The sequence below is a fragment of the Crinia signifera genome, chromosome 2 (assembly GCF_055691185.1).
Source record: "Crinia signifera chromosome 2, ASM5569118v1, whole genome shotgun sequence".
NCBI lineage: Eukaryota > Metazoa > Chordata > Amphibia > Anura > Myobatrachidae > Crinia > Crinia signifera.
The window spans coordinates 2,327,934-2,341,712 of record NC_139218.1 but is presented as its reverse complement, the minus strand read 5'-3'; the positions used below and the strand labels follow the sequence as shown (position 1 = coordinate 2,341,712).

General features: G+C 57.1%; 1 protein-coding gene across 3 annotated transcripts in view; it reads right to left on the bottom strand.

Annotated features, from left to right (window-relative positions):
* TRAPPC10 (trafficking protein particle complex subunit 10) overlaps positions 1 to 13,779 on the bottom strand; it is a 90,407-nt gene that overhangs the window by 21,030 nt on the left and 55,598 nt on the right. For all 3 annotated transcript variants that reach the window (XR_014470217.1, XR_014470218.1, XM_083171440.1), the window contains exons 12-19: positions 13,363 to 13,503; positions 13,131 to 13,243; positions 11,736 to 12,247; positions 7,727 to 7,868; positions 5,767 to 5,925; positions 5,077 to 5,285; positions 4,504 to 4,604; positions 3,971 to 4,088 (exon numbers count right to left, since the gene is read on the bottom strand). Coding sequence is in view for 1 of the 3 variants with exons in the window: in XM_083171440.1 (XP_083027566.1) it covers positions 3,971 to 4,088; positions 4,504 to 4,604; positions 5,077 to 5,285; positions 5,767 to 5,925; positions 7,727 to 7,868; positions 11,736 to 12,247; positions 13,131 to 13,243; positions 13,363 to 13,503 (1,495 nt within the window). In the remaining 2 variants the exon portion in view is untranslated. The remainder of the gene's footprint in view (positions 1 to 3,970; positions 4,089 to 4,503; positions 4,605 to 5,076; positions 5,286 to 5,766; positions 5,926 to 7,726; positions 7,869 to 11,735; positions 12,248 to 13,130; positions 13,244 to 13,362; positions 13,504 to 13,779) is intronic.

Sequence of the window (13,779 nt, the reverse complement as noted above, 5' to 3'; positions counted from 1 at the left end):
GTCTGGGGGGAACCGAGCAGCCCACACAGGACTCTGGACCCCATGGGACACAGCAGTACAGTAAGTGCATTTTACATTCACAATACATTTCAAATACATTGTTTCCATTACATACATTGTACCAAGCCTGTGCCCCTGCACAGGCTTCATCCCCCTGCAGCATGTAGTCCCAGCTCAGTGCTGTGCAATACATTACATATCAGTGGTTCATTTTCATGTGACAATGTGCAGTGTTTATTATACATGGTGCCCAGTGCGCCGCACTGGGCTCCCTTAACCCTGCAGCCCAGGAAAGCCATCCTGGCTGCAGGGCCCCTTCCTCCATGCTGGGAATGCGCACAGCCTCTCCCCCAAGCGCCTGGGGCTTCTGCGGCACAGCCGCTTCTCCCTAGCCCAGCGCGCTGGGGGTTAAACTTTGGTGCTGCCCGCCGCAGCCTCTGAACTGGGCTGCGGCGCACCCACACCCCACTGGAGCCCAGGGCAGTGTGGCGCAGTCACCATGCACTGCCCCTGGCATGTCAGGGTTTAATGGCTGTGCCTCGTCGCCTGAGCTGCACGCCGGGAGCCGGAGGGTGTCTGCGGTCGGTGGGGGACCGGGGCTGCGGTGCCCAACACAAATAAACAAACAGTGAGTGTGTTTTGAATTTGGCGCCAAGCGCCCTTTGTCTGTCCGGGCGGCCGGGGCTATCCTTTCAGTCCCGCGGCCGGTTATTCTGTGGAGAAATTGCACTTCAGAGTCCACTGTTGGTGACGTTTGCCATAGTGCCCAGTCAGAGCATGAAATAACCCATGGTAGTCTGGATGACGGCAGCTAAAACAGACCTGGACTATGGCCGACAGAGTTTGAAAAGTTGCATAAGTCTTTTACACTTTACAAGTGTCTGGACCAGAACTGTAATGGTGTGCACACACTGTCAGATTCCTCTGCTATGGAAACATAAGCCAACTCATGTGCTATCTGCATTAGACGTCCACCATATAGTCCTTGCTGCCCTGCCGGGAGGGCGCATCGTGATCGCAAGGTAAAAAGCCGACTACATAGTCCAATCCCACGCTGGACTGTACCAAGTGTACACACCACAACAAGCTCCGTATGTGTACACTGCAGTGTTACAAGCCTAAAGGCCCATACACACTGGGCGACTGAGCTGAAAGTCACTCAAAACAGCAGGTTTGAGCGGCTTTCAGCTCAAAGCCGCCCAGTGTGTGTGCCCCAGCGGTGCTGCGCGCTCCCGCAACATCACCGGGAAAGCCATTCATCTGCTGGTTATGCCAGCAGATGAGCGTCCTTCAGGACAGCTATGCAAAGCTCTGCGCTACGCAACGCCATCCTCCCCCCTCCGTTGGCACCGGGCAGAGTGAAAGCCGCTCAGTGTGTATGCACTGAGCGGCTTTCCCTGCAGCGAAGATAGTGATCATCACTGCCATACACGATGGGCATAGTCACCGGGTGCGTATGGACCTTTATAGTATGTCTGAGCATGGCATCAAAGTAAGGCAGTGACCTCTGTGTCACCCCAAGTGTGACCTCATCATAGCATGTGATATGCTGCAACATGGTAACAGCAGCACAGCAAGGCTATAGCTGCCTGCTGTCCTCTGTATGACCTAGCTGTCTGCAAACTGCAACAATCACACAGTGTATCTTTCTGTAAGAAAGGAGGGGGGGGGGCAGGAGATGCACCTGTAAAGGTCCATACACATAGCGGAGCGATATGCAAAGCCGTCCTGGTATAACCAGCAGATGAACGGCTTTCCCGGCGATGTTGCGGGAGCGCGCAGCAGCACTCACCGCTCATCACCAGGCCATACACACTGGGCGGCTTTCAGCTGAAAGCCACTCAAACCTGCTGTTTTGAGCGACTTTCACCTCAAAGTCGCCCAGTGTGTATGGAGCTTAAGGCTATATTAGTGCAGAGATCTAAATATCTCTCTGTCACTCTGCAGTAATACAGAGGAAAGCATGGCATAAATGGCGGGGATCCGGCACTGCTGCCCACACACGATCCCTGGTGGTCCGGCCGCTTGCTAGCGCAGCCTGGTGGTGTCCCCCCCGGGCTGTTTCAGCCATTCCAGCATGTTACCCGGTGTCCAGTGACCGCGGTCGGTCCCCCTGTGCCACCCGGATACACCTCCTCTGGGGCAGCCACCTTGTGTGGTGTGCGGCTGCCAGGCCCAGGTGATGGGGCGGCAGCACAGGTGTCTAACAGACCCTCAGCGCTGCTGCCCTGTCACTGACAAGGTGTCAATGTAAAAATAAGAAGTAAGGTTGCATAAGGCTGCCCCTCTCTATAATGTGCGTGTGGTCTCCTGCCAGCACATCTAACACTGAAACTAGCTGGGCCTGGAGGCGGGGTAGAGGAGGGGAGGAGCCTGGCCTGGAGGCGGGGTAGAGGAGGGGAGGAGCTGAGCTGTCCTGGGAACAGCCAACAAGCTTAACCTTTCTGGTGCTGGAATGGTTCTTGATCCACTCTACCCACAGTAATCCCTGTGGCCCCTGACGTCTGCCGCAGAAGAAACAGGCCTTACTCTACCGCAAAGTCCCTGTATAATGTATAAAGCCAGTGTGTGCTGTACAGTCCGCTGTCACTCTTACCCCTGGATACAATCTCCTCACTATACTACAGGTCTGGGAGCTTCCCTACACTCCAGGTTTATCAGTCTATACACAGTACAGTGACGTGGGGCATTCCTGCTGGGGTGACAGACCTCTGTACGGTAGGGTGCAGTGCACTGTGGGCATTCCTGCTGGGGTGACAGACCTCTGTAAGGTATGGTGCAGTGCATTGTGGGCGATTCCTGCTGGGGTGACAGACCTCTGTACGGTATGGTGCAGTGCACTGTGGGCGATTCCTGCTGGGGTGACAGACCTCTGTACGGTATGGTGCAGTGCACTGTGGGTGATTCCTGCTGGGGTGACAGACCTCTGTACGGTATGGTGCAGTGCACTGTGGGCGATTCCTGCTGGGGTGACAGACCTCTGTACGGTATGGTGCAGTGCACTGTGGGCGTTACCTGCTGGGGTGACAGACCTCTGTACGGTATGGTGCAGTGCACTGTGGGCGTTACCTGCTGGGGTGACAGACCTCTGTACGGTATGGTGCAGTGCACTGTGGGGGTTACCTGCTGGGGTGACAGACCTCTGTACGGTATGGTGCAGTGCACTGTGGGGGTTACCTGCTGGGGTGACAGACCTCTGTACGGTATGGTGCAGTGCACTGTGGGCGTTACCTGCTGGGGTGACAGACCTCTGTACGGTATGGTGCAGTGCACTGTGGGCGTTACCTGCTGGGGTGACAGACCTCTGTACGGTAGGGTGCAGTGCATTGTGGGTGTTACCTGCTGGGGTGACAGACCTCTGTACGGTATGGTGCAGTAGGGTGTTACCGGCTGGGGTGACAGACCTCTGTACGGTAGGGTGCAGTGCACTGTGGGGGTTACCTGCTGGGGTGACAGACCTCTGTACGGTATGGTGCAGTGCACTGTGGGCGTTACCTGCTGGGGTTACAGACCTCTGTACGGTATGGTGCAGTGCACTGTGGGCGTTACCTGCTGGGGTGACAGACCTCTGTACGGTAGGGTGCAGTGCATTGTGGGTGTTACCTGCTGGGGTGACAGACCTCTGTACGGTATGGTGCAGTAGGGTGTTACCGGCTGGGGTGACAGACCTCTGTACGGTAGGGTGCAGTGCATTGTGGGTGTTACCTGCTGGGGTGACAGACCTCTGTACGGTATGGTGCAGTGCGGGTGTTACCGGCTGGGGTGACAGACCTCTGTACGGTATGGTGCAGTGCATTGTGGGAGTTACATGCTGGGGTGACAGACCTCTGTACGGTATGGTGCAGTGCATTGTGGGGGTTACATGCTGGGGTGACAGACCTCTGTACGGTAGGGTGCAGTGCATTGTGGGTGTTACCTGCTGGGGTGACAGACCTATGTCCGGTATGGTGCAGTGCATTGTGGGAGTTACCTGGCTGTCTGCGGAGTGCAAAGGACGGAACTGCAGCTCCTGGGAGGACGTAAGGCAGCTGTCAGACACCTGGAAATGAAAGTCACAGGTGTTCTCCACACAGACCTGGATGTATTTCCTGGGAGAGATGGAGAAGAGGAATGTAACACAAACCGCTGGCACTGCAGGAGAGCACCGCCCGCTGGCACTGCAGGAGAGCACCGCCCGCTGGCACTGCAGGAGAGCACCGCCCGCTGGCACTGCAGGAGAGCACCGCCCGCTGGCACTGCAGGAGAGCACCGCCCGCTGGCACTGCAGGAGAGCACCGCCCGCTGGCACTGCAGGAGAACAGCGCCCGCTAAACCCAGTTATATCACGTATGGGTCATAGGTTCACCCCTAGAAAAGGTCGCTGCGCTCGCCATGCTGACCCAACAATTGCATAGCGTTATATCACACACAGGACGCACTACCAGGGAAGGGGGTGCTGGAGACGCGGATAAGGTCAGCACAGCAGCCAGTGGGCCCCTATATACTAGACGTTAGTGATGTCACCTTGTCCCAGAGGAGAGCAATGTGTGCTGAGCTCGTAGAGGAAGGTGGAACGTCAGACTGATGATGGTGGAATATATGGACCACGGACATTCCACGGAAACCTGCAAAAATAAAGTCAAGTCAGCCATGCACATGGGTCTATAAACGTACAGCCCCGCCCTCCCCACAGATACAGACGTACAGCCCCGCCCTCCCCCGATACAGACGTACAGCCCCGCCCTCCAGCCGGTCACCCACCCGCTACAGACGTACAGCCCCGCCCTCCAGCCGGTCACCCACCCGCTACAGACGTACAGCCCCGCCCTCCAGCCGGTCACCCACCAGCTACAGACGTACAACCCCGCCCTCCAGCCGGTCACCCACCCGCTACAGACGTACAGCCACGCCCTCCAGCCGGTCATTCACCCGCTACAGACGTACAGCCCCGCCCTCCAGCCGGTCATCGACCCGCTACAGACGAAAAGCCCCGCCCTCCAGTAGGTCACCCACCCGATACAGACGTACAGCGCCGCCCTCCAAAAGGACACCCACCCGATACAGACGTACAGCCCCACCCTCCAGCCGGTCACCCACCCGCTGTTCCGTGATGCCGACACCATCACTATCCTGGGGCTCCTTTTCCCTCCGAGGAACCTCGCCGTTTACTAACTGGCCTCCATCCGGTAACAGGGACAGCACGTCCAACTCAAACTCCATGAGATGGTATGGAGGGGCCGGAGGCAGAGAGATGCTCGTCACTTTATCAGAGCGGTGGATACTCAGAGCACCGACAGACACTTCACCTGCACACAAGAGAACCAGAGAGGTGCGAGAGAACATCAAGCATGGTACAGAGAGACTGGCAGGGGGGACACGGGGCACTACCACAGAGACTGGCAAGGGGCACTAACCACAGAGATATGGGGCACTACCACAGAGACTGGCAAGGGGACACACACGGGGGGCACTACAACAGAGACTGGCATGGGGCTAAAATCACAGATGCATGGAGCGCTACCACAGAGAATGGCAGGGGGGCCAGGCCGTAATACAGTGTGATGCCATCTATACAGTCTTCCTGTTCCGCGTACGTATATCCGCACCTAGTACAGGCGGCAAGTATGGGAGAACCTGATTGCACTCACTGCTGAGGTCTCCTCAGCACATCATGCGATGGGACTAAGTGGTCTGTGACAAGCTCCACTTCTATTGGATGTTTATCCAGCTCGTGGTAAAGGAATGGACGGAGGGAAAGGGAGACCCTAGTAGGGTCACTGTGCTCACCATGGCTGTTCTGATAGATGGATGCTGCAGAGTCCGGCCTGGCAATTATGGGCATAGTATCAGCATTATTCAGCTGCAGGGTGTCGCCTGGTTTCACCAGATAATGTCCAGTCGTCACCGTAAACTTTAACTTCTGTGGAACACCAGCCAGGAGGCATTCTGTGATATGAATGAGAGGGATGTTAGTAAGTTACTGACATATGTGTGGTGCCCACGTCCTGCCAGGTACAGATCCAGCTGCCTAAATATGCTAAGATCTCAGACGTCACCCAGCGGTTCCACCAACGCCACTCACCACCCAGAGGTTCCACCAACGCCACTCACCACCCAGCGGTTCCACCAACGCCACTCACCGCCCAGCGGTTCCACCAACGCCACTCACCGCCCAGCGGTTCCACCAACGCCACTCACCGCCCAGCGGTTCCACCAACGCCAATCACCACCCGGCGGTTCCACCAACGCCACTCACCACCCAGCGGTTCCACCACCGCCACTCACCACCCAGCGGTTCCACCACCGCCACTCACCACCCAGCGGTTCCACCACCGCCACTCACCACCCAGCGGTTCCACCACCGCCACTCAGCGGCTCCCCCAACGCCACTCACCACTCAGCGGCTCCCCCAACGCCACTCACCACCCAGCGGTTCCACCAACGTCACTCACCACCCAGCGGCTCCCCCAACGCCACTCGCCGGCTCCCCCAACGCCACTCGCCGGCTCCCCCAACGCCACTCGCCGGCTCCCCCAACGCCACTCGCCGGCTCCCCCAACGCCACTCGCCGGCTCCCCCAACGCCACTCGCCGGCTCCCCCAACGCCACTCAGCGGCTCCCCCAACGCCACTCAGCGGCTCCCCCAACGCCACTCAGCGGCTCCCCCAACGCCACTCAGCGGCTCCCCCAACGCCACTCAGCGGCTCCCCCCAACGCCACTCAGCGGCTCCCCCCAACGCCACTCAGCGGCTCCCCCCAACGCCACTCACCGGCTCCCCCAACGCCACTCACCACTCAGTGGCTCCCCCCAACGTCACTCACCACTCAGTGGCTCCCCCCAACGTCACTCACCACCCAGCAGTTCCACCAACGTCACTCACCACTCAGCGGCTCCCCCAACGCCACTCACCACTCAGCGGCTCCCCCAACGCCACTCACCACTCAGCGGCTCCCCCAACGCCACTCACCACTCAGTGGCTCCCCCCAACGTCACTCACCACCCAGCGGTTCCACCAACGCCACTCACCACTCAGCGGCTCCCCCAACGCCACTCACCACTCAGCGGCTCCCCCAACGCCACTCACCACTCAGCGGCTCCCCCAACGCCACTCACCACTCAGCGGATCCCACAACGCCACTCACCACTCAGCGGCTCCCCCTAACGCCACTCACCACTCAGCGGCTCCCCCCAACGTCACTCACCACTCAGCGGCTCCCCCCAATGTCACTCACCGGCTCCCCCAACGCCACTCACCACCCAGCGGCTCCCCCAACGTCACTCACCACCCAGCGGCTCCCCCCAACGCCACTCACCACCCAGCGGCTCCCCCCAACGTCACTCACCACTCAGCGGCTCCCCCCAACGTCACTCACCACTCAGCGGCTCCCCCCAACGTCACTCACCACTCAGCGGCTCCCCCCAACGTCACTCACCACTCAGCGGCTCCCCCCAACGTCACTCACCACTCAGCGGCTCCCCCCAACGTCACTCACCACTCAGCGGCTCCCCCCAACGTCACTCACCACTCAGCGGCTCCCCCCAACGTCACTCACCGGCTCCCCCAACGTCACTCACCGGCTCCCCCAACGCCACTCACCACCCAGCGGCTCCCCCCAACGCCACTCACCACTCAGCGGCCCCCCCCAACGTCACTCACCACTCAGCGGCTCCCCCCAACGTCACTCACCACTCAGTGGCTCCCCCTAACGTCACTCACCACTCAGCGGCTCCCCCAACGCCACTCACCACTCAGCGGCTCCACCTTCAGCTGCGGCTCCTGAGAGTAAACATCGTATTGCACAATTGGGTACACATGGGGCAGCCGTAGTTGAACATCTCGGAAAGATGCAGCAAGCTGGCGCAAGGTGTAAGTGCCGGGATCCTGAGCCTGAACAGACACAACATGGCAGATCAGTACAATAAGGAGAGGAAGAATCTGAGATCACAGCAAACCTGTCCTACTGGGAAATCAGGGAAAGTACAAAAGCCACTTTACTGACTATTATTTTATCATCATTCGTAGTCTGTCCTCTGCCTGTCCTGGTAACGGATCAAGCGTATCCAAGCTCCGCTCTCTGCCAGCGACCAGTGGGGACCTGAACAGGTATCCGTGGTGGCATTGATTATCCCCGCACACTGCGTAGTGGGTGGAGTCAGTAACATGTGGTTATAGCTGAGACCAGGGAATCCCCTATTGGTCAGGTCCCTTGAGCCCAGATCCCTATCTGTGACAGTGAAGGGAGTAGCCAAAGCGTAGGGCTGGCGTCCATTAACATTGCCGTTAGTGGAAGAAAATAATGAGGGGATGCAAAAGTACATAGCAACCAATGACATAAATATAGGTGGAGGGGCGCACCAGTATATACACACCAACGGGAGGAAGTAATGTGGGGGCGCACCAGTATATACACACACCAACGGGAGGAAGTAATGTGGAGGGGAGCACCAGTATATACACACCAACGGGACAAAGTAATGTGGAGGGGAGCACCAGTATATACACACCAACGGAACAAAGTAATGTGGAGGGGAGCACCAGTATATACACACCAACGGGAGGAAATAATGTGGAGGGGCGCACCAGTATATACACACCAACGGGAGGAAGTAATGTGGAGGGGCGCACCAGTATATACACACCAACGGGAGGAAGTAATGTGGGGGTGCACCAGTATACACACACCAACGGGACAAAGTAATGTGGAGGGGAGCACCAGTATATACACACCAACGGGAGGAAGTAATGTGGAGGGGCGCACCAGTATATACACACCAACGGGAGGAAGTAATGTGGGGGTGCACCAGTATACACACACCAACGGGACAAAGTAATGTGGGGGCGCACCAGTATATACACACCAACGGGAGGAAGTAATGTGGGTGCGCACCAGTATATACACACACCAACGGGAGGAAGTAATGTGGGGGTGCACCAGTATACACACACCAACGGGACAAAGTAATGTGGAGGGGAGCACCAGTATATACACACCAACGGGAGGAAGTAATGTGGAGGGGCGCACCAGTATATACACACCAACGGGAGGAAGTAATGTGGGGGTGCACCAGTATACACACACCAACGGGAGGAAGTAATGTGGGGGCGCACCAGTATATACACACCAACGGGAGGAAGTAATGTGGGTGTGCACCAGTATATACACACACCAACGGGAGGAAGTAATGTGGGGGTGCACCAGTATACACACACCAACGGGAGGAAGTAATGTGGGGGCGCACCAGTATATACACACCAACGGGAGGAAGTAATGTGGGGGCGCACCAGTATATACACACCAACGGGAGGAAGTAATGTGGGGGCGCACCAGTATATACACACACCAACGGGAGGAAGTAATGTGGGGGCGCACCGGTATGTACACACCAACAGGAGGACGTAATGCGAGGTGCGCACCAGTATATACACACCAACGGGAGGAAGTAATGTGGGGGTGCACCAGTATATACACACCAACAGGAGGAAGTAATGTGGGGGCGCACCAGTATATACACACCAACGGGAGGAAGTAATGTGGGGGCACACCAGTATATACACACCAACGGGAGGAAGTAATGTGGGGGCACACCAGTATATACACGCCAACGGGAGGAAGTAATGTGGGGGCGCACCAGTATATACACACCAACGGGAGGACGTAATGCGAAGTGCGCACCAGTATATATACACAAACGGGAGGAAGTAATGTGGGGGTGCACCAGTATATACACACCAACAGGAGGACGTAATGCGAGGTGCGCACCAGTATATATACACCAACGGGAGGAAGTAATGTGGGGGTGCACCAGTATATACACACCAACGGGAGGACGTAATGAGAGGTGCGCACCAGTATATACACACCAACGGGAGGAAGTACTGTGGGGGTGAACCAGTATATACACACCAACGGGAGGACGTAATGCGAGGTGTGCACCAGTATATACACACCAACAGGAGGACGTAATGTGGGGGTGCACCAGTATATACACACCAACGGGAGGACGTAATGCGAGGTGTGCACCAGTATATATACATCAACGGGAGGAAGTAATGTGGGGGTGCACCAGTATATACACACCAACGGGAGGACGTAATGCGAGGTGCGCACCAGTATATCTCCCTCAAGAGAAAGCAATTTGGTGATGCACAAGCATAAGTTCCAGTGTTAAGACATAAAAAAAAAAAAAATGTACTGGGAGAAGAAGCTTTTGGTATTTTTTTCATGAAGTGCAAAAAAGTTGTTCATGAAATAATGCTCCAAAGACCCCATCAGTTATTTTCTAGGACCTAATCCCCATACCCCCACCTGTACTGCTTTAGGACTAGACTCCACCCCAACCTGCCCTAGGACTAGACTCCACCCCAACCTGTACCGCCCTAGGACTAAAGCCCCCCCCCCCACACCTGTACCACCCTAGGACTAAAGCCCACCCCCACCTGTACCACCCTAGGACTAAAGCCCACCCCCACCTGTACCACCCTAGGACTAAAGCCCACCCCCACCTGTACCACCCTAGGACTAAATCCCACCCCCACCTGTACCACCCTAGGACTAAAGCCCACCCCCACCTGTAAGACCCTAGGACTAAAGCCCACCCCCCACCTGTACCACCCTAGGACTAAAGCCCACCCCCCACCTGTACCACCCTAGGACTAAAGCCCACCCCCCACCTGTATTGTCCTAGGACTAAAGCCCACCCCCCACCTGTATTGTCCTAGGACTAAAGCCCACCCCCCACCTGTATTGTCCTAGGACTAAAGCCCACCCCCCACCTGTATTGCCTTAGGACTAGACTCCAGCCCCACCTGTATTGCCCTAGGACTAGACTCCAGCCCCACCTGTATTGCCCTAGGACTAGACTCCAGCCCCACCTGTATTGCCCTAGGACTAGACTCCAGCCCCACCTGTATTGCCCTAGGACTAAACTCCAGCCCCACCTGTACTGCCCTAGGACTAGACTCCAGCCCCACCTGTATTGCCCTAGGACTAAACTCCAGCCCCACCTGTACTGCCCTAGGAGTAGACTCCAGCCCCACCTGTACTGCCCTAGGAGTAGACTCCAGCCCCACCTGTACTGCCCTAGGAGTAGACTCCAGCCCCACCTGTACTGCCCTAGGAGTAGACTCCAGCCCCACCTGTACTGCCCTAGGAGTAGACTCCAGCCCCACCTGTACTGCCCTAGGAGTAGACTACCGCCCCACCTGTACTGCCCTAGGACTAGACTCCAGCCCCACCTGTACTGCCCTAGGACTAGACTCCAGCCCCACCTGTATTTCCCTAGGACTAAAGCCCACCCCCCACCTGTATTGCCTTAGGACTAGACTCCAGCCCCACCTGTACTGCCCTAGGACTAGACTCCAGCCTCACCTGTACTGCCCTAGGAGTAGACTCCAGCCCCACCTGTACTGCCCTAGGAGTAGACTTCAGCCCCACCTGTACTGCCCTAGGACTAGACTCCAGCCCCACCTGTACTGCCCTAGGAGTAGAGCCCTCTCACATGTACTACCAGAGGACCCGCCACACCTGTACTGCCCCCACTTGTATTACCCTAGTAAAAGCACTGCACACCTGTACTGCCCAAGGACTAGGACCGCCGCCCCAACACACACCTGTACTGCACTAGGACTAAGACCACACACACACACACACACCTGTACTGTTCTACGTCTTCCATAGAGAAGACCCGACTCCGCCCACTCACCACCATAGCTATCTCTAACCGGCAGTACCAAAGAGCAGGGGAGCTGCAGTACCTGAGTGTGGAAGGTCAGGCGGTTGAGTCCCGGCTGCAGGGTGACATTGCTGCACCTCAGAGTGTGGGCACCATCATCCAGGTTGAGCCCAGAGTGTCGGTCCAGAGGAGATGATGTGGAGTCCTGAGCTCGGAGTAACATGTGGACATTTTTACAGATCACGCCTGTGCTCAGCAGTCCGCCTTCTGAGGGGCTCTTCTCATACATCTCCGACAGCTCTAGAGCAGGTGGAGGTCCTCTTACACCCAAAGGTGTCTCTGGCTGGAAATAAACAGCACCACCAGCTGGTTTGTGACGGGTCAGCCACTCTGCAGTCTTGCGATAACTGTTCTTGTCCAGGCTGTAATGGAAATGTCCTGAGAGATGGTCGAGGTGAAAAGGCTCTGGCATCAGGCTGAGAAGAGTCAGCTCCATGCACAGAGCTCCCCCAACATGAACCACCGCATTGGGGGGCTCAAACTGTAAGGAGGACAGCTGGGCAACTGAGCCGAAAGGGAGGCAAATGTCATTCCCTGAGGAAGAGACGGGAGAGTTACACGTGGAAACAATACAAGTAAGGATCGTGCCATTGTCAGGTCAGCAGAATAGGTTACTATAAGGTCACCGCCCCCACCCTCTCGCCGGGATCAGGTAACCGACCCCCACCCTCTCGCCGGGATCAGAACACTGTCCCCCATCCTACCACCAGGACCAAGTCCCCATCCTCCATCCAACCTACCACCAGGACCATGTCCCCATCCTCCATCCAACCTACCACCAGGACCATGTCCCCATCCTCCATCCAACCTACCACCAGGACCATGTCCCCATCCTCCATCCAACCTACCACCAGGACCATGTCCCCATCCTCCATCCAACCTCCCACCAGGACCATGTCCCCATCCTCCATCCAACCTCCCACCAGGACCATGTCCCCATCCTCCATCCAACCTCCCACCAGGACCATGTCCCCCCATCCTCCATCCAACCTCCCACCAGGACCATGTCCCCATCCTCCATCCAACCTCCCACCAGGACCATGTCCCCATCCTCCATCCAACCTACCACCAGGACCATGTCCCCATCCTCCATCCAACCTACCACCAGGACCATGTCCCCATCCTCCATCCAACCTACCACCAGGACCATGTCCCCATCCTCCATCCAACCTACCACCAGGACCATGTCCCCATCCTCCATCCAACCTACCACCAGGACCATGTCCCCATCCTCCATCCAACCTACCACCAGGACCATGTCCCCATCCTCCATCCAACCTACCACCAGGACCATGTCCCCATCCTATTACAAGGACCACACCACTACCCCCAGCGTCACCATGGCACTATCCCATGCTGGTGTGCAGGAACTACAGGAGCACAATATAACAGCGGTCAGTATGTGAAGTCGTCACACCTCCAGGGCTGATATTTTGTTCAGAGAAAGAAAGGATCTCATGACAGTATTTCACACGCTCGTCCTGAGACAGATTCCCGTCAGCAGCCAGCCGACAGCACGTCTGTAGGTATCTGTGGCGATGCTAAGGAGAACACATGGCAGAAAAAGCACTAAGCAGACAGACATGTACTAGACACGGCGCACAATTACTGCCCCATTCAAGCTCAGGCAGATGGTAACAGCAGGATACGGCTCTGTTTGCCCCAGCAGTTTCTGACATTCAACTAGCTGTTTCCGTGTGTGAGTGAGGGGCAAAGCCCATCCCTCCGACTGGTACATGCGAAGTGCCCCTTGCAAATAAGTCTCTGCTTTCTGCGGCAAGGACTTCCTCCTGCAGGAAACACAACATAGATTGTACCACATACGCGGGGCGCCAGCAGGGAACAGTGGAAGAGGGGACTGGGCGCCGGCAGGGAGCAGGAGACGGGGCGCCGGCATTTCCCGGCAGGGAGCAGGAGACAGGGCACCGGCATTTCCCGGCAGGGAGCAGGAGACAGGGCACAGGCATTTCCCGGCAGGGAGCAGGAGACAGGGCGTCAGCATTTCCCGACAGGGCGTAAGCATTTCCCGGCAGGGAGCAGGAGACAGGGCGTCAGCATTTCCCGGC